Source organism: Gracilinanus agilis, chromosome 3 (genome assembly GCF_016433145.1).
Source record: "Gracilinanus agilis isolate LMUSP501 chromosome 3, AgileGrace, whole genome shotgun sequence".
Taxonomy (NCBI): domain Eukaryota; kingdom Metazoa; phylum Chordata; class Mammalia; order Didelphimorphia; family Didelphidae; genus Gracilinanus; species Gracilinanus agilis.
Window position 1 is genome coordinate 594,611,824 of NC_058132.1, and position 21,858 is coordinate 594,633,681.

General features: G+C 34.0%; 1 protein-coding gene across 1 annotated transcript in view; it reads right to left on the bottom strand.

Annotated features, from left to right (window-relative positions):
- FAM126B (family with sequence similarity 126 member B) overlaps nt 1-21,858 on the bottom strand; it is a 71,777-nt gene that overhangs the window by 31,133 nt on the left and 18,786 nt on the right. The window contains exons 3-5 of the mRNA XM_044670635.1: nt 19,109-19,211; nt 6,287-6,366; nt 5,647-5,748 (exon numbers count right to left, since the gene is read on the bottom strand). Coding sequence (XP_044526570.1) covers nt 5,647-5,748; nt 6,287-6,337 — 153 coding nt within the window. The 5' untranslated portion in view covers nt 6,338-6,366; nt 19,109-19,211. The remainder of the gene's footprint in view (nt 1-5,646; nt 5,749-6,286; nt 6,367-19,108; nt 19,212-21,858) is intronic.

Genomic DNA, 21,858 nt, shown 5'->3' on the forward strand with positions numbered 1-21,858 from the left:
CACTTGTCCTCTCCTCATCTCCGTTTTAAGTCATGAAGTGTCCCTCTCTCCTTGTCAAAGTTAAACCTTCCACTGTGTCCTTGGATACTATTTTTACCTGCTTCATCTGGAAGTGGACTCCAGTGATTCATTCCCCTTCTCTCATTTTCAAAATCTCTCTACTAAATTTTTTCCTACTGCCTACAAAAATTCTATGATTTTCTATATATTTAAAAACAAAATAAAAAAGTAAAACAAAGCACTAACCTTAAATCAGTTTATTACTCTATATGACTTTTCTCCTTCACTAGTAAACTTCTAGAAGGTGGTTTATACTTACTGTCTCTGCCTGCTCACTCCTCAATGCCTTGCAATTTAGCTTCACTATAATGCTCTCTTAGAAGAAAGATTTAAATCTAATTGCTTTTTTTTTTCAAACCTCTGGCTCCCCTCCCCAAATAATGACCCTAGTTTTGTTTTTCAAAAAAGTAAATGTTTTCAGGGCAGGTACCATGCCATCTTTCTCATCTTTGAAGTCCTAGTGGCTTGCACAGTGCTGGGCATTTAGTACATTCTAATTACTAAATTAAACTAAACTGAAGATATCCTCTTCATGGTTTTGCATTTTATCATTCTCTGGAACAGGAACCACAACTTTATACAAATTTTCTAAAACTAGATATCACTAAGTCCTACAATAACTCTATACTTCAGATGAACTTATATAACAATAGTTTAACTGTAATGTAACTAAAAGAAAAGATAATTAATATATATAAAATATTAATCTTTGGTCAAACTCAAATGTTACTATGAGGTAAATGATTTTATAACAGGAACGAAGTTGAGAAAGATAACAGAGTAGCACGCATTTTGTTGTTTTAAATTAGGAAGATTTAGTAATAAAAGCCAAAAACTGTAACAAAAACATAGGAACGTTAAGAAAAAGGAAAGTGATATAGCTGGTTTTTAAGATTTTCAAGTACTTAGTCCTCATCAACATACAGCCTTAACTCAGAAAATACCATTCGAATGGAATTGAAAGACCTTAGAGATCATCTGGTACAATACTACCTTACCCCCCATCCCAAATCCCACAACCCCTTTTATTTAATAGATAAGGAAATGAAGGCCCACAAAGGTCAAGTAAGTTCCCAAGGTCTCAAAAACAATAGTGACAGAACTAGGATTCAAATCTAGGATTTGCAATTACTTCTGCAAGCATATTTTGAAAAAACAAACATGAATATTAACAGTCCATTTTCTGCCTTTAAAGGGTAAAATAAAAAAAAAAAGACTATGATATGAATTCTGAAAACAAAGGGAAATCTTGCTGTATTCAGGTCTTCAGTAATGAAACATTTCCAAAGAATTTGCCTTCACAAAGCTTTACTAGAAATAACAAAATTAGCAGTCAGTCAACAAGCATTTTTTACTACATGCCAGGCACTCACTACTGTATATACAAAGAATGGCAAAATCTTGGTTTCCAACCCTCAAGGAGCTCACATTCTAATGGAGTAGACAACATGCAAACAACTATGTACATACATAATATGTGCAAAGTAAAAGGAAGATAATCTCAGAGGAGAGGAATTAGCAGTGTTGGAACTAATTAAGACCTCTTGCAGACAGTGATATCTGAGTTGAGTCTTGGAGAAAAGTAGGAAATGGAAATGAGGAAGAGGCCTTCTGGGTATGGTGAACAACCAGTGAAAAGGCATAGAATAGGATGCAGAACTATGAAATCATGTAGAGGAGAATCAGGAATGAGAAATAAAAATTAGAGAGGAAAGACTATCCAGGAGAAAGATAATGATTAATAGTGTGAAAGACTGTAGAGGTAAAAAAGGATAAGGACAGGACATTAGATTGGGAATTAAGAAATAACTGGTAAATTTAGAGAGCAGTTTAAGTTTAATGGTGAAGTTATAAGCTAAACCAGGGTTTAAAGTGAGTAAAAAATGAAGGAAGGAGACACATTGATTGTAGGTGGCTTTCTCAAGTAGTTTAGTCCCTAAATGGCAGAGTGATATAGAAAGATAGTTATCAAAGATGGTTGGAGCAAGTGATGGTTCTTTAAGGATGGGAGAGCCACGGGAATGTTTATAGGCAACAGGGAAATACACAGTACATTAAGGAAAGAGAGAAGATTAGCAAGACAATAGGGATGATAGAGGAATTATATGCTAGAGAAGACAAGATGGAATGGATGAAGTGTTCATGAAGAGCAGTTTGCCTTGTAAAAACATTTTATTTATGAGAACTGGCATTTTCCTCAACTCTTCATTTAAAACAGCTGAATAATTATCAAGAGCACCAAATTTCTGGGGACAGTGACTTAGCTCAGTGGATTGAGAACAAGGCCTAGAGCCAGAAGGTCTTGGGTTCAAATCAAGCCTCAGATACTTCCTAGCTATATGACACTGAGCAAGTCACTTAACTCCCATTGCCTAGTCCTTACCACTTTTCTGTCTTGGAACCAATACATGGTATTGATTCAAGACATAAGGTAAGGGTTTAGGGGGGAAAAAAGAACATCAGGTTTAATTAATAATAGGGATTTTTCTCCCCTAAGGGATAGACTTTAGGTGGGGGTGTCTTTGGGGAGAGTAAGGGGAAACTTGTGACCCAGTATCTTTTGCAACAGCAAAATATAAGACTGTTTTAAAGATGATTCTGAACCTAAATTATTTAAATGACAGTGCCCTCCTAAAGACATTTTGCAACCTCCAAAGATTTTTTTAAAAATACCCTTGGGACTTGTGGATGGAGTTTGGTGATACAGTAGATAGAGGCCCAGACTTAAAGTCAGAAATATCTGAGTTCTAATCTGGCCTCAGACACTTCCTCATTGTGTGACTCTGAGTAAGTCACTTAACCATTTTTGCCTCAGTTCCTCATCTGTGGAATGATGCTAGAGATGGAAATGGAAAGCCACTACAGTATCCTTGCCAAGAAAACCCCAAAAGGGGTTATGAAGAGTCAGACATAACTGAACAACAAAGACAGAAGTGGTCTGTGTAGTGAATAGAGATAATCTGGGAACCAGGTTCAAATCCTACCTACAGACAATATATCTGAGCAAGTCACTTAGTTTACCAGTGGTTTAAACCAGTGGTGTCAAACTCAAATAGAAAAGGACCACTGGCAGCAGCATATTAGCTGAAGACAACCACAAAAATAGTATTTTTTTTGTATTGTATTTTTATTTTGTTAATCATTTTCCAAATATATTTTAATCTGATTGGCTGCATTATGGAGGGGGAAAGAGTTTGACATCTTTGTTCTAGAAACTGTCAATGACTAAACTGCAGATAAGGCTCTGATCTCCATTGATAGAGGACATTTCTCATCAAGAGCTTCCTATACAAATGAAACCACAGGTCCAAGTCTCTATCCTTGGGAATTTTCTAGGCTCAACTCCTATTTTGATATAAAAATTTCTAGTAGCTTAAAAAAAATATTGAGAAACAGAAAAAAAGACATAGAAAAATAATCTAGTACCTTGTTGACATTAAAAACAATATGTTAGAGATCAGCTACATCATACAATAAATATACTTAATCATAATTCTCTGTATGTAACAAAGTCAGATTCCTTTTTATGATGGTTTACTTTGACTTTTAAATAAGTTTCTGTGTAAAAAGATTTTATTTGGTTGTTTCAGAATAATGCAAAGATGGGACCTGAAAAATTAGTTGCTGATAGTAAGTAGAGAAGGATAACAGAACAAACCTCTTCATAACTGCTTTTATAACAGAGCAATGGTAAATACATTAAAAAAAAACTGTAAACCAGTTAATGGCTCTTCTTTTCAATGAAGTAACCATAGGAAAAAAAATATTCTACTCTATAGTCTTTGAATGTCATACTAAAGGACCAACTCCTCATCTTAAAATAGACAAATGACCTCTTTATTTGGCATTACAAAGAAGAATCTATGGTTTATGCTATATCCTGATGAAAGAAAATGATGTTAATGAGGAACTGCATAGGCACCTAGATGTGAATGATGATGAGTCTTCATTTTAGAGGCTCAAGTTCAACACCTGTCTAGTCTTCACATTCAGTAATTATAAGTCATGACGAAAGAATTAATACTTTTTGTAGTTTTAAAAAAACAAATACACTGCAACTTAACACACACCTTCCATAGGAAAATAACATAAAAATGAAAAAATAACATTTCTATTGAAAATCAACAGAAGCAAATATATTTTATGTAATTGATGAGTTTTTAAGCTACCTTTAAAAAATTTAAGTCTTAATGTAAACATTTACAGATTGATTTTTTCATACAAATGGCATAATAGTAATTTTAAAGAAATTACAAATAATGTAGAACAGAACATAGTTCCCCACAAAGAATGTACACTCTAAAAAGAGCAAAACAAATTTTTAACAATAAATAAACTTTAAACATTAAAACAGCACAAAACCACAAGGGATAAAGGGAAAAAGATATAGTCTTCAAGTTTGGGATTCTAAAAACTGTGATTTAAGCAAATATAACTTGTTTTACTAAATGTACTTGGGTAAATTTTGCAACATTAGAACTATACTGCAAGGGGAAAAATGGGGCCATTAAGTATAAATGTAATTGCTGCTACTATTTATAAGAAGCACAAGACCAATTCTAAGCCATACCAAGATTAGGTGATGGGAATTGGGAGAGAGGGAACAAGACGGTCGAAGGCAGCAAAAGGTCAGTAAGCAAATTTTTAGTTATACAGAGAAAAAAAAAGAAGCACTTTTAAGTCAAGCTGCTGGTTAGGAGAAGATTACCTGAACTTCTTCAAATTCACTCCAGTAAACAGCAGAGGCACTCGAGGAGGCTGTATCTGGGAAAATAAGAAGCTACTTTCCTGTGTGTTCCTTTTATTTCCATTTTAAAGAACACAAGAAACCAGTGGTGATCAAAGTTTTCTTGACAACTTGTGCCACATTCTGTAAGTTTAACATCTAATATGAAAGTGACGTGTATATTTCCAAAAGATTATAGTGAAACTCAAAAATTCATTACTATTCTACCTCTTTTATATTCTACAAGGCAAGTAATTAGAAAATTCTATTTCAATTTTATGGACTTGAACTATCATATTAAGACTGAAATGTTTCTTGTTTATTTTAATGTTAAATTTCCCACTAGGTTATTGCATTTTGTTATAAGGATAACAATCATTTAATTCTACTGATTAATTTGAATAAACTTTAGTTTTATGTCATCATAAGTCAATGAATTTGCATGTTTTGTATAAATTTTAATGAATGTATTGATTTAGATAGTTAAAACTTGGCTTCCAGAAAATGAAACACTTTCAGTGCTCAGATCTAAATGGCCCACGATGAAAATGGTCACTGAAATGAAGAGATTAAAAGATAAAACGGAAAAACTTTTTTTCCTGATTTTAAGTGTAACCCAGAAACTTTTGTTTATTTGTGCAGGGAGAAAAAGGAAAAGTAATTATCAGAATGAGAAATAATGGAAAGAAAGTTTTTTTCAATCCTCAAGGTAAAAAATAGTAACAATACTAATAATAGAAAAGGTCAAAATTTCAACATTTAGAATATTTATGTATATGTTAAGATATACACACACACACACACACATATATATATATACTATCATATATCAAAATTAGATTTATTATGAATTTCCGTACCTCATTATTTGAGTCTTGAATAACTTTGTAGAGAGCTGGTACCAGTGTTTTTTTCCTGTGCAGGGTTGCTGCATAGTTGGTGATCTGAGTTTCAGGTAATGCCTAAAAGAAGATCCCAAGGAAGAAAGAAAAATTAACCCACTAATATTTGGGAAGTCAAAAGTTTCTATATAATAGCCACTACAGCAAAGATTATGAAGAGTTTACCTTTCAAAAATGAAAACAGTTAAAATTAAATAAATTAAGTTCAGAGAGCAAGTGAAAATTTTTAAGTTGCAAAATCTGAAATTCTGTGATATCAATAGAATATATTCGACTAAAAAAGTTAAAGATTTCAAATCACATTTGGATATACAATCATCAAGAGAAACTATAAACTAATCCAGGTTCAAAGAAATTAATAAGAGATTTTTAATTCATTAGTTTTAACTTTTAGAAACAGCACATTGCTTAGTGTCAATAATTCACAATTATTTTCCTTAATAATTTTGAAACCAAACTTTCTTATAAAATTATCTATATAGAACATGAAGCATGCAACTATTAGTCTGCTCTTTTAAAATTGGGAATTATTTTTAGCCTGAATATTTGTGACATATACTCTTTCATTTACAGTTTTTAATCCCTCAACTGAATTTACCTTGAATTCTGATAACCATTCTTCCACTACACCACGTTCAGATCCCAGCATCTTCTTATATCTTTAATTCCTTTTTTTATCTGTGGAAAATAAAAGTCTTAAATTTGAGATACAATACATAATTTTCACAGACTAATAAATCTAAACATTTAAGTCTTAAATTCAAAAGAAAAAATGAATCCAGTATGCATGGTTAATAAGAGCAGCTAGATGGCACAATGGATACTGTTGGGTCTGGAGTCAGGAAGACCCAAGTTCAAATCTGGCCTTAGACATTTACTAGCTGTGTTGTCCTAGACAAGTCATTTAACCCTGATTGCCTCAGTTTCCTCAACTGTAAAATGAGGGGGAGAAGGAAATGGCACACCACTCCAGTATCTTTGCCAAGAAAATCCCAAATGGGTCACAAAAAGTTAGAAACAACTGAACAACAACAACAAAATATGGTAAATAGAAGAAGGCTTGCTTTTATAGCAAAGTCCAATAAATACTACTTTCAGAAATAAACTACATTTTAATGGTACCTTCAAAATCTGTTGTGTCAAGTCAAGCAAAGCTTTCACATTATTCTTAGTTACTGTATGTTAAGAGCATCAGAGAACGCTCATAGTATCAGACTAAAGAGCACATTATCTAAATCAAATATATATAATCCATGCCCTGTGCTCTTAACAAATAAAATATGAAGAAAAGTCAATTGGAACAAATTAAATATCATGGAACAAAATGTGATATGACAGAAGTTATAATTCTGAATAGGTTACAAGTTTTAAAAAGTATCAATATTAAGCAACTATTTTTCATATATAGATATATAAACACATTAGAGAAATGTTCTGTTTCAGTTAGCTAAAATATAAGTAATTTAAAAATAGGTTCTTAGGTTTTAAAACTGTTTGACCTACTAATTTTTCAACTGAAAAACATGCTCTTATGACTAATTAAGAATACAAATAATGGGGTGGGGGGCAGCTGGGTAGCTCATTGGATTGAGAGTTAGGCCTAGAGACGGGAGGTCCTAGGTTCAAATCTGGCCTCAGACACTTCCTAGCTGTGTGACCCTGGGCAAGTCACTTGACCCCCATTGCCCACCCTTACCACTCTTCCACCTAGGAGCCGATACAAAGAAGTTAAGGGTTTAAAAAAAATGAATACAAATAATGAAGAAAGTAACGCATAGTGCAACTATAAATCTACAATACCTTTACAATAAACACACTAATATGTAGAATCTTCCAGAAGTCTTTGTGCAGTTTTAAGTATTAAGTTCAGAAGTAAAAATGCTACAATCTTACAAAAATTATTTGAAAGTTTAATTATTTAAATTTGTTTTACAATAGCATAGTCCAATAAATTCTGAATAAGCAAGTTTTAATTATAACAAGACAGAGAACCATCATTATAAATGTCACATGAATGACAACTTCTGGATGATACTTTCTAAAATAGGTAGGCTGGTAGGAGAGGTCTTCTTGCTTGGTTGCCTGATCTATATCCAGTAGATTTCTTGTGGGTCACATCAATAATGTCAAGTATGTATCAAAAATTTATTCTGTGGATGATTTTAAGACTAGTATTACAAAAGCATCTTTCTAATCACTAAGTAGCAGCTGAACAATTTTTACAAAGGTGACTAGTGATATGTAACAAGGTTGAGTTTTAATTTTAATAAGAAACATATTAATATTAAGCTTTTCAAAATAATTAACATTTAAATTTTTTTAATTTGTAGAATTCATACTTTTATAACTATTAATGCTTAAAACTATACAACTTTTAGAACACCTGTATAAATACCAGAGTGACTGATGGTTCGTTCAAGTTAGTGATCTTGTGAGGCTAATGTGTTTGCCTAATAACTAATAACTTGGCCCTATAATAAAAAGACAAAACACTAGGTAAGACAATAGAAGGCAGCCAGGTACATAGAAACAATATTATACACAAGCAATTGATCAAACTATTGCAATGGAGTTCAGCAACCTTAGTGTGTGTGTTGGTTATATTATTAGTGATGTTTGTCAAGGCAATATTGTTTTTTTTCAGTTATCTTTGCAACATATCTTATATATACCTCCTCCTCTCTTCTGAAAATACCACTATCTGATGCAGGAAGGCTCTTATCTTACCAACTTGGACTATTCCATTAGCCTGTTTATAGGTTTCCCTGCAACAAACAAGACTCTTTCCTGACTTAGATGTCAAACTGATCTTTCCTAAAGCATAGGTCTGACTGTATCATCCCACTATGCAATTAACTCTAGTTGCTCCCCACATTGCCAAGAATCATATATAAAATCCTGATTGGCTTTTAATGTCCTTTAATAATCTGGCTCCTTCCTATTCTTACAATTTACTCTACCTTATGCATTCTGTGATTCAGTGACACTAGTCACCTTGCTGTACCTTCCAACATTATTCTCCATTTCCTTATTCTGAGTTTTCACTGGCTTAACTTTGTGCCTAGAATTCTCTGCCTCTTCATCTCCACTCTCCTGGTTTACTTCAAGCCTCAACTAAAGTTCCACCTCATACAAAAGGCCCTTCCAAGTCCTCCATCATAGTGTCTTCCATCTAATTTATTCTATATATAGGTTTTTAAGACATAGCTATTTGCATGATGTTTCCCCTGTTAGGTTGTAAAATCCTTGAGAGTAGCGACTGTTTTTTATTTTTGTTTTGCTTTTCTTTGTATAGAAAACATATTAATTGCTAGTTGACTGAATAGCTATCTCTCCCCAATAAACTGTGAAATCCTTGGAAGCAGGCCTATTTGTATCTTTAGTACCCAGCAAAGTGCTCTGCATATAGTAAGTACTTAATAAAGACTTCATTCATTCATTTTCACAAAGCTGTCTTTTCTCCCTCTGACTCTCACCTTTACTTCTTGGAAGCTCTAGCTCACTTCATAGATGGGCTACTTTCAATTCAAGATTCTTTCATTTTTAAGAGATTTCAACCCCTTTCCCCAATTACTTTTTATATTTCATATATGTTTTATATTTATTTACGTAAATAAAAACATTTGTTAATGCTTACTATGTTCCAGGCACTGTGTCAAGGATTAGGGATACTTATTAAAGCAAACAAGACTGGGCAGCAAAGTGGCTCAGTGAATTGAGAGCTAGGCTTAGAGACAGGAGATACAGGTTCAAATCTGGCCTCAGACATTTCCTAGATGTATGACCCTGGGCGAGTCACTTAACCCCCACTGCTTACTCCTTACCATTCTTCTACCTTAGAATCAATTACACAGTATTGATTCTAAGATGAATGATACGTGTTTTAAATAAAAAATTGAAACAAACAAGACACTCTTTGCCCTTCCCTCAAAGAGATTCCATTCTAACGGGGAAGATTCTGAAAGATTCTAAAGGATTATAGAAAGGGAAAATAGGAGGAGAAAGGATCCAAGAGAGAAGTCAACACCTATAGTACTTATTTTAGTTTGTATTTCTCTAGTACTTTTGTCCTCTGATTGTCTTATAGAAAAGAATTTCTTTATTATGACTGTTTTCTTTGACTTGATCATTATCTATTTAGGTAAGTTTTAATTTTTTCTTCATATTGTTCCTAGGGATTCCTATTTCCTCCCAGGAATTTCTGGTTTTATTATTTACTTTTTAAAAACCCTTAGAATAAATACTGTGTATTGGCTCCAAGGCAGAAGAGTGGTAAGGGTGAGGCAATGAGGGTTAAGTGACTTTCCCAGGGTCATATAGCTAGGAAGTGTCTGGGGCCATATTTGAACCCAGGACCTCCTGTCTCTAGGTCTGGGTCTCAATCCACTGAACTACTACCCAGCTGCCCCCATTTCTAAAGTTTTTAAAAGAAAGCTTCGAAGAAGCAAGGACAGACATATTTAGATGTTCTTTTATCTTTTCATTACTCCATCTTCATAACATTGGTTTTTTTTTTAAAGTAAATAAACCAAAAAATATTTTTAAAGTCTTTACTATATGTTAAACTCTGGGGATACAAAGAATAATTTAAATTGCTCCTGTTCTTTTAGCAGCATACATTCAAATGAAGGAGATAACATAAACATGTACGGATTTATACAAAACAAATATATGGTAACCTTGAGGGGAGAAAATGCTAATAGCTGGGCAGATCTATTAGTGGGCAGAAGGGGGAAGGCCTCAGGCAGGAGATGGTACCTAAATTGAATTGTAAAAGAAATCCAAGGATTCCAACAGGCAGAAAAAAAAAAATGCACATTAGATATAAGAGGATGGCCAAGATGAAAGCATAAAGACAGAAGGTGAAGTGGTTTATGTGAGGAGCAACAAAAAGGTCAAGTTAGCTGGACCATGCATGGGGTGTAATAGGGCTGGTTGTGAAAAACTTTAAATGCAAAACAGAGTAATTTATAGCTGATCTTAGATTGAGATTCATTGAGCATGAGAATGACACAGTAAGGCCCACACTAAAATCACTGGCAGCCCAATAGGGGGATAGATTGGCATTGGGAAGAGAGCTGAAGCAGGGTGACCAATGAAATCAAAATCTTAACAGAAATATGTTCTTAAATTTAAGATTACTCTCTGACACATCTATATTATAGTATTAATGGGCCTGCTCAGCTGAAAATTACTTGTATTCTAATAAAGAGAAACAATAGTCTACAGTTGTTGCTGTTAGGAGAGGCAAATCTGTTTTCTGTTGTGGACATTGCAGTTGTTGCTGTGTTTCTTCATATTCTTCTACATTTATTCTACCTTTGCACACACTCCAGGGAAAATAACTGTAGCTGACATTTCCTTGTTAAGTTTTAATTAAGGATGGGAGTGGAGAGAAGGAATGATTAAAGGATTTTTTGCAGTGACTTTTATTAGGATCTAATTCACTAGTTTCTGTCAACTCTCCTTCCCTTCCCCCTTTCTTTCCTTCTCTGTCTCTGTCTCTCTCTCGATCTCTGTCTCTGTAATCTTTTCCTTACCTTCTATCTTAGTATTAGTTCTAACGTAAGATTAAGGCAATCAGGGTTAAGTGACCTACCCAGGGCAATACAGCTAGGAAGTATCTGAAGTCACATTTGAACCCAGGTCCTCTTGTCTCCAGGCCTGGGGCTCTATATTCATTGTGCTACCTAGCTGCTGCTCACTCATCTTTCTTGAAGTCATAATTTTAATGCAATTAATGAGAATCTTATTCATTTACCAAATTCTACCCCCTTGTCACCTCAAATAAAGGGAATTTAAAATTTGATCTTTTGGAATTATAATTATTAACATCACCAACCTTTGGTTTTATGATTTCACAAATAAACTTATCTGTTTATAATATCATAGGAATGGTTTCAAATGTTCTTGCTAGCATCAATTAGGAAATGTTAATTTTCCTCATATTGATGTCACTTATAAAACAATCTTTCATAGACTTTAAACAAAAATATGTAGCACAGGCAATCTATAAAGATGTAGTCTTTTACCTTAGAACAGAAGGCTGATAACTAAATCTAAGTATCTAAAACTTTCAATCCTCTTATACTTGCTATTACAGACATGGTTTTTGAAACCAGGACAACCAAATCTTCAATTATGAGTATAGAATGTTCCCTTTATATGACAGGGCTATGGCAATAAAAAAATTTTTTTCATGATAAAATCAAGCATTTCAAGATAAATCTAAAAAAACCAAAACAAATAAAACAAATCTACTTTGACTAAAATGGTAAATGTTATTTGCATCATCTAGGAGTTAAGATCACTATGTGATAAATGAGATAATTGATAAATTTAAGTAAGTAGAGGCATACCTCAGAGATATTGTGGTTTCAGTTCCAGGCCATAGCAATAAAGCAAATATCGCAATAAAGTGAGTCACAATAATTTTTTGGTTTCCCAGTGCATATAAAAGTTAGAGTTTATATAGATTATTAAATGTACAATAATATTATGTCAAAAAAAAGTACATACCTTAACTAAAAAATACTTTATTGCTAAAAAATGCTAACCATCATCCAAGCCTTCAGTGAATTGTAATTTTTTTGCTGATGTAGGGTCTTGCCTTGGTGTTGATGGCTGATGACTGATCAGGGCAGTGGTTGCTGAAAGCTATCTTAAAATAAGACAACAATGAAGTCTACCACATGGATTGACACTTCTTTTCCAAAAGATTTCTCTGTAGCATGTGATACAGTTTGATAGCATTTTACACAACAACAGAACTTTCAAAATGGAGTCAATCCTTGCAAACCCTGTAGGTGCTTTATTAAGTTGATGTGATATTCTTCAATATCATTGTGTCTCAGGAAATAGAGAGGCCAAATAGAGGAAGATAGGGGAAGAGCCAGCCCATAGAGCTGTCACACAAAAAATATTTATTAAATTTGCTATATCATATGGTTATAGTTCATGGTGCCCCAAAACAATTACAATTATAATAATAACATCAGAACTCACTGATCACAATAACAGATATAGTAATAATAATAATAATGATGATGATGATGATGATGAAAAAGTTTGAAATATTGCAAGAATTGCCAAAATGTGACTCAGAAACATGATGTGAACATACACTATTAGAAAAATGGTACCAAGAGATTTCCTTGATGCAGGGTTGCCACAAACCTTCAATTTGTTAAGAATACACACAGATTTATTTCCAAAGCACAATAAAGTGAAGTGTAAAAAATGAGGTATGCCTCTAAGGTAGCATGAAGACACCTGGTTCCACCAGAATGTCTCCCAATAATTATCCTAGGTGAGAAGCACAAACAATAAAGTTCTTTCATAAGGACTAGAAGTATAGTGATCTAAAGCGACTATTAAGGTACAATAAATTCATTTATAATCTGACGTGGTTAAAGAATATGTTTGAGCTAAATAAAGCTTTATCATATATAATATACATGGCTATTACATAAATTTTCATAGAATGCTAGTGTAAATTATAAGAAGCTTAAGACAACATGGTTAATATGGAAATATGTTTTGCATGACTTCACATGTATAATCAATATAAAATTGCTTGCCTCCTCAAAGGGACTAGTGGGCAGGGAGAGAGAGAATTTGGAACTTGAATTTTTAAAAATGAATGTTAAAGGGGCAGCTGGGTAGCTCGGTGGATTTAGAGCCAGGCCTACAGACGGGAGGTCCTAGGTTCAAATCTGGCCTCAAATATTTCCCAGATGTGTGACCCTGGTCAAGACACTTAACCTCCATTGCCTAACTCTTCCCACTCTTCTGCCTTGGAACCAATAAACAGTATTGATTTTAAGACGGAAGGCAAGAGTTTAAAAATAAAAAGAATGTTAAAAAAGGTTTTTTACAATTAATTAGGGAAATATAATAAAATAAAAATATATTTTTAAAAAAGAATCTTAATCCATCTATACTGAATTATCTGCTTGATTATTCAGAAGTGTGATAATGAAATTAAATCTGCCCTTCCCATCCTTAATCTAATCACCAAGGGTGAGAACATCCCCACTTAATTCACAAGTTGGGAGGTCTGTGACCCACATGTGCTAGAGTGAGTGACAAATCAAAATTTACTGACTGCCTCCTGGGCAGTCCTAAGAAAAGCATCTGTTGTGATTGGACACGTAAACTAGGAGGAAGGCACAGGAAGTGATGCATAAGGAGCCCCTTTAAAAGAGAGTTCAGTGAGTTCAGCTTCTTTCTTCTCCTTCGTACCTTGGACCTAAAGGACCTGTTCTTGTTTGTAACTTGGACGTGGAAGAACTATGGCTGGGACCCTGAGACCTTGGTGAGACTGTTCTTAAATCTTTCCCTTAGAACTACACGTGGTGAGTGAAGAAGGCTGACTACCTTAGCCTCCGGAGGGGCCCTTGATTGGGAGAAGCCTTCGTGACTAAACCCCTTGTTAATTGACTTTTAGGCTCTCCAGATGGGCCTCTGAAGCCCTACTAGAGTAAAACCCAGACTTGAATACAAATCTAGTTCATTATGTTAGATCTCTTACTCTACCCTCTTCTCATCTCTCTACTTCCACTCTCTCCTATATTTTGTAAATAAATTATTTTAGGAATTGGTATTTATTCAATTCCTTGGCAACCACACATTTAAATATTAATATATCCAATCAAAAAACCCCTTTTCCCTCTTACAGAAGGATGAGATTAATAAAACATTACTATAACACTAGACAAGTGTAATGCAGGATTTATGCAAGATCTCTTCCATTTGCAAAATTACCCTAGGCAATCCTGTCAGTTAGGAGAACAGAACTTTGGCCCGGCAGGTGCCAGTCCCAAGACATGACAGTTTGAGTTGGGACTATAAATACTCCTGCAGAACCAATCTGGGGGTTCTGATTTCCCTGACCTCACCCAGACACCCAGCTACCCCTGACTTCCCCTTGGGGATCCTGGGAGGGGGAAGGGAAGTTGAAGGGAGGTTTGGGTTGTGGAACATGGGTAAGAAATTAGATTAGGTCAGTCTAGCAACAGGGACACCCCTAAACCAATTCATCAACTATATCTGGCTAGTTTGTGGACCACACGACATCAGGGCAGTGTCAAACTATCTCTGGCTGAAGGCTGGTTCCCTCAACCTGACCTTACCTTCTGGGTCCATTGCCAACACTGGTCAGTTGCCCTTAGCAACAGCTTCTCCAGACCCTAAACCCTTCTTTCCTCAGTTTTCCCTTCTGTGTTTAAATAAACCCTTGGCCTGAAACTGGGAGCTTCAGTAGTTATTTATAACATCATCCTGGGCTAAGGGGCTGAGGAGAGGGGAGAATAGCAACCACTTGACTCTAAAGAAAGTACTGGGCAAGCATCCATTTTATTCAGGAAGTATGTGAGCTTCACTTCCTGTTGAGTTCTGCTTTCACTCCAGCAGGGAAGAGCTCCTCACTCTCCACCTTAAAGGAGCTTACAGATAGTAGGGAGACTGACTGGGCATCACAGCTCAGGCTACACATCCCTGGCAGTCTCAAATCACCAGCTACAGTAGTTACAAGCTCCCTGGCCCAGGTGACTCACTTGTACCACCAGCTCCCTTATTACACAAGGGATAGAAGTGCTAATTAAAGTTGATCAAAATCAGCATCAAAGTAAAATATAAGGCAACCAGCAGTAATGATGCTTCTGAAATTTTTCAAACTCTGTTAATAGAGACTAGCACAATATCTTAGATACAGTATGTTCTCAACGAGAATTTGTTAGATAAATGAATTTCTAAATTCAATTCAATGTCCTCGGCCTCAGACACTTCCCAGCTGTGTGACTCTGGGCAAGTCACTTGACCCCCATTGCCCACCCTTACCACTCTTCCACCTAGGAGCCAATACAAAGAAGTTAAGGGTTTAAAAAAATTAAAAATTTAAAAATTTAAAAAATTAAATCAATTCAGTGTCCTGACAAATAAAGAATATGTGACTCTGGGAAAGTCACTTAATCTCTCAACTGTAAACCAAAGAACAGATGCCTACCTGCAATAAGAGGGAGGGAATTTCCTCACTGAGAGCTCCCTACACCTATGAAATCATAGGTCCCAATTAAATAAATCAACTCAGTATTATGTACCTTTTGCTGCTGTGATGCTTGTAACATTCAACTACACATAAAAACAAAAAATAGCTGTTCACACTTGTATGTTATTTGTATGTTGATCAAATTCTTTCCTCGCAAATCTGTGAAGTAGTGTATCAAAGTATTATTATTCTCAAACAGAGATACAGAAAGGTTTACTAATGCCCTTGGGATTTCTTATTATTAAAATCAAAGCCTCGAAGCCTGGTGTCCTCATTTAAATACAAATAAAAAAATTATTTCACACTTAATTGCTTTCGTGTTTAATGTTACTTAAGCATTCTGACAACATTGTATACTGCAGACACTATTCCCATTTTACAGATAAAGAAACTGAGGCTAAAAGACACAAAATTAAGGTTAATGAACATCAGAGGTGAAATTAAGGTTTTTTTATATCAAGTCTAGCCCCCTGTCCACTATATTACATAGGGTGATAGCCCATGGCCTAAGAATGTTTCTTCTTTTAAAAAAAGAAAAAATACTTATTGTATTTTAAAATGTTTAAACTATTCTTATTTCCTAGCTATAGTAAAACAGGCTCCAAGGATTACATGACAGAAACAAAGCAATAAGGGTTTTGACTCTATTGCTGAACTCTCAGCAAGAATGGAATGAAGAGAGTATGAGAAAGAGATCAATACATTAAACAATATTCAGACAACATTAAAAAAAAAAATAAAACCCTTACCTTCTGCCTTGAAGTCAATACTATGTATTGGCTCCAATGCAGAAGAGTGGTAAGGGCTAGGCAATGAGGGTTAAGTGACTTGCCTAGAGTCACACAGCTAGGAAGTGTCTGAGGCCAGATTTGAACTTAGGACTTCCCGTCTCTAGGCCTGACTCTCAATCCACTGAGCCACCCAGCTTCCCCCTTCAGACAACATTTTTTAAGCAAAGGCGGGGATGATAATGAAGAAAATGCTATTATTTTAGACTTCATAAAGCAAAGGAGTGATTAATCTTTAAAATAATTTTCACCAGAAAGGGAAAAGAAAGAGTATTAAGGGAGTAGGTTGGAATACCCCAATTGCAAACAAGAGGGAAGGAAAGAAAGGTTGAAACAAAGAGAAGTTGCAATGGCAATTTGAACCAATCAAAACTTGACTTTGGTCTGGAAAAAAAAAGTTCTAGATCTAAATTCTGTCTAGGGTTGTGTGAAGAGTCTCAGTTTGATTATTTATGACAAAAATTAGAATGAAGGGAAATAAGACAGACCTCATACTAACAAAAGATTATAGCCAAGAACAATACTAAAAAAACCCTAATTTGACAACTAAAAATGTGAAGATTATTGATTCAATTGACTTATTCAAATAAAATGGATTACAAAATGAATATAAAGGAAAGACTAAAATTTATATTGTTTACAAGAAAACATATCCAAAAAAAATACTTATAGATCATTGTGAAAGGTAAGAAATTAAGTTAAAATCAAAAAGAAAGAGGAAAGGAGAAAAGAGATCACATTTGATCCTCAGTGCAACACCTGTGAGGAAGATGCAGAATCTGAGTCAGTTTAGTTTAGCAGACTTGTCCCAGGATCACATAGCTATTAAGTATCTAAGGCTGAATTTGTATTTAGGTCTTCCTGAGTAGGGTCCTATGTTCTATCCAATGTACCACCTAAATGTCCCCAACTGTGCATAATATTCTAATATTCAATAAACCTAGAACCACAAAACACTGGGAAAAATGTTATTAAAAACTCAGTGCTGGCATACAAAATTCCACTATTGTTAAAGCTAAGAGTTGATCTAACATTTTTGAAAAGAAATAAATTATTGTAAAGTAAGGAATTACAAATATATCCATACCCCATGATCTAGTAGTCTATTACAGATACTATCCTGCTAAGGTAGTTATTGACTGGGGGTAAAAATGTACAAAATATTTCTAGCAGCACTATTTATAATGGAAAAAAATAATAGTCCAGTATAGGGCAAATCAAGAAATATAATGTAATGTATTACTGTTCAATAAAAAAACAATGATTAAGAATACTTCAAGTGAATATCAGACAACTCATATTAAGTGATGGCTAAACGAATAAAGTAGGAACCAAAAAATATAAAACAACTGCAGTTAATGGTAATAGCAACAAATTAATGGTATACACATAGGAAGAGAAGGTTAAGAAAAAGAATCAAGAAAACAAGGATGAAATGGTGGTTACTACTTAAAGGTAACATATATCTTTTAAAATGAGATTAATGATCAGTAAATCAGAGGTCGGCAACCTTTTGGGCTGTGAAAGCCATAAACGCCACATTTTTTAAAATGTAATTTCGTGAGAGCCGTACAGTGCTCACAGTGCGCGCTCCTGTAACAGCTCCTGAAAAAAAAAATTGACTTTATGGCTCCTGCAGAGAGAGCCATACGTTGCCGACCCCTGAGTAAATAAAGGAAGTTAAGAGAGACAATCATTTAAGATTTCTTGGGGTTTTCTGTTTGTTTTACTTTATATGTTTATTTTTCCTCATTTCTTTTTTGTCCTTATTTACATATTTGAGTATCTACATTTGTTAAGAAAAGTCAAAAAACAATTCTGAAGGTTTTATGAGAAAGAATGCTATCCACATCCAGAAAAAGAATTGTGGGAGTAAAAACCTAGAAGAAAAACATATGGTGAATCACGTGGTTCGATGGGGATATGGTTGGGGTTTTGGCTTTAAAAGATCACTCTATTGCAAGAATGAATAATATGGAAATAGGTTTTGAACAATGATACATGTATAACCCAGTGGAATTGCTGGTCAGCTTTGGGAACAGAGAGGGAAGAGGGGTGGAAAATCATGAATCATGTAACCATGGAAAAATATTCTAAATAAAAAATTAAAAAATTCAAACTCTAAAAACAAACAAATAAATAAAAGAGAAGTCAAAATAAAATTTATACTTAAAAAACATGACGCACAAGTACTCAAACCTTTTGTTGTTTAAAATTGCAAAAGCACCAAAAAATTTACAACAGCAACAGAAGTAAATAAATATTATTGTGTTCTTTTGTCAGTAAAGATTCAACAACTTTTCAATATCTAGAATGTCTTAAAATAAAAATTTAGGGAAAAAATTTCCTTCTATGAAATGCAACTACTAAAAGGGATATTAATCAATTATTGAAAAGTCATGATTGACTGCTACTGTTTGAATTAAGGTGCTATTTTTCTAAGAAAGCTCAAATAAAATTATTTAATAAGCAGTCACCCTTCAGATTACCAAAAATTCTTAAAGTCCTAAAATGGCATGGTAATCCATATAAATTATATCTTAAACATACATTTTAACTTAAAATTAACTTTATATTACTTTACCTCTTATTTAAGAAATCAGATCTCTAAAGGAGGTGGTGGTAGAAGAAAGCAGCAGATTTCAAGTATGGAATACATTTGTTGAACTTTAAGACAGTCTCTCAGTCTGTGAAAAAAAAAAGACAAAAGTTAAGAGACGTTCTTTGGAAAATTATAACAAGAAAAAAGGAATTAAAGATTTAAAAGGACAGAAAGCAATCAAATTTCATTTTTAGAAATTAACATAGAAAAAAATCTTTAACAAAGCGAACAAACAATGCATCTGAACATCTAAACCAATATAACTGTAGTCAGGTTAGTAGCTATTAACTTTGAGTAAATCACTGAAATATCTCTTGAGACCTGAATGTTTTTCTATATATTTAGGCTCCTTCTAATTCAAACTTTATTATTCTATTTTTGAAGAAAAATACTGTATGTAGTTTTAACACTAAAAGCATTCCCAGAAACAATGCAAATATATAGCATAATTAGTATGACTGAAATAAAGGACTGTAAAGTTTTGAAAATTTCAGTAGTTAGTTGTCACAACAGAAAAAGTTATCACTTTTCAGTGCATAATTAGGTCCTGATTTATATAAATAATGAATCTGGTGAAGTGTTCATATTATTTTGATTTGCAATGTATTATTTCCATAGGGCCAGAACCAATTATCATTAATTTTTCATAATTATAACTTTGAATACTGTGAATTCAAATACATACAACTTTTTATGTGATTCATTAATGCATTAATTGGGACCTAGCTGTAATATATATTAAAAATGAGGACTGGAATTTGCTGAACAAAAACAAATTTAAAATTAAATTAGCAGACCAATTTAGGTATGTGTTTAAAATTTAGGTAGATTTAAATAGATCAATAAAACTGATGGAATCATTTTCTTAGAAATGTGTAATGATTTTATAAGTTCTCAATCATAATTCTATTGCAGATTCTTTAACAATTTAGTTTTATAATCCTCCAATTAATCTGTACAAAGCATATTAATGTTAAATCAATTTTAAACAAGTATTATGTAGCACTTGGGTTTAACACAGATTTATTAATCAGTATGTTTTTAAATACTTACATAAATACAAATATAAATTATTAACACTTAGCAAACATTGAGTCTGATCCAAAGAGATATAAAAGGTTTAATTAAAATCAAGAGGTACTTGTTATTGCAATTCTATAAGGGAAGTGACACCTAAATTCTTATAGTACAAGAAGTGTATCAGGGAAAAACAAGCAAAATGCAATGTAAGTTTAAGGAATACAAAGATGTATGAGTCAGTCATTAATGAGTAGGAGGAAAGATAAAAGCTTTGGAGGAGGTATCACTAGATTTCAATCAATCAATAAACATTAAGTATCTACTATGTGCCAGGCACAGTGCCAGGTGCTGGGGATACAAAAAGGTATAAGACAATACCTGTTCTCAAGAAAAGCACAATCTAATGAGGACATAATACGCAAATAAGTATATGCAAAGCAAGTTATATACAGAATAAATAGGAAAATTAACAAAGGGAAGCCACTGGAATTAAGAGGGATTAGGAAAAGCTTCCTGTAGAAGGTAGGATTTATTTATTAAAGAAATCCAAGGAGGTCAGTAATTGAAGCAGAGAAGGGAGAACACTCCAGGAATGGAGGCTTTGGGCTTTAGATAGTAGATGAGTTTTCATATAACATTAAAGACTAGAACAAAGGAGTTTTAGACATAGGTTATACACCATGAGCAGAGGTATGGAGGCAAAAGGGTATAAGATGATGTGAGTAGCTCAGTTTAGCTGCAATATAGAATATGTGGAGAACAATATAAAGGTTGAAGTTGGAGTATAAAGGGTCTTGAATGTATAACTATAGGGGTGTACAAAGTATATTAGGGAAGACTAATAAGCTTGCTGAACTCTTTTCAGAGCTGCTCATCCACCTTTGGGGTACACCTGCCAGCTCTCACCTGTGGTTCCAAGAAGCTATAGTATATACCAGTGATGGGCAAACTTTTTAAAGAGGTGGCCAAAGAAAAGGAAATGCTCATCTGTCAGTCTGTTTCTAGGATAACTCTTTCAAAGTTTCGTTGTATTGTATCCTATTCATTGTATTCATCATTCATCAAATTAGGAATAATGTCATGTGCTGGATAGAACATTTCAGGGGCCTGTATGTGGCCCCCGAGCCATAGTTTGCCCATCACTGGTATATACAGTGGCCACACCCCAGTAATCCTTCTAGGTAGGTGGACTAAACTAGATTGAGGATAATCAACAGGTCTCAAACCCTTCAGTGAATTAGGAGGACATATACCCCCAAGCATGTGAAGACTCCTCTTAGTAGAAGGGGCAGATAAGGATAATTTGTTCCTATGGTCATAGATGGCTGAGGAAGTAGGTTCTGTGGAATGTTTAGAGCTTGGTTAGACATTGAAGAAGCCAAGGTCTTTCACTGTGTCCTAAGCCAACACCAGGCATCTTTGACATTTGTCGGGCACTGGATTTGAATGACTTTGGAGGAGAGTGTAAGGTTGAAGTGTAACTTTGCCTCACTTGAATCGAATTTATATGCAAGTCAAAAGACATCATCAGTGATGTCATTTTGGTGCTCTTGTATTAAGGATAACGATCAGCCATGGCATCTACAAAAAGACTAGAATCCATGAGTCCAATTTTCCTTTCACATTTTTCTTAACTTTCTGCAATATGGCTTCCAATTTTATCACTCAAATGAAACTTAATCTTTACAAATTTTCTCTCAGTTTCTGGGACA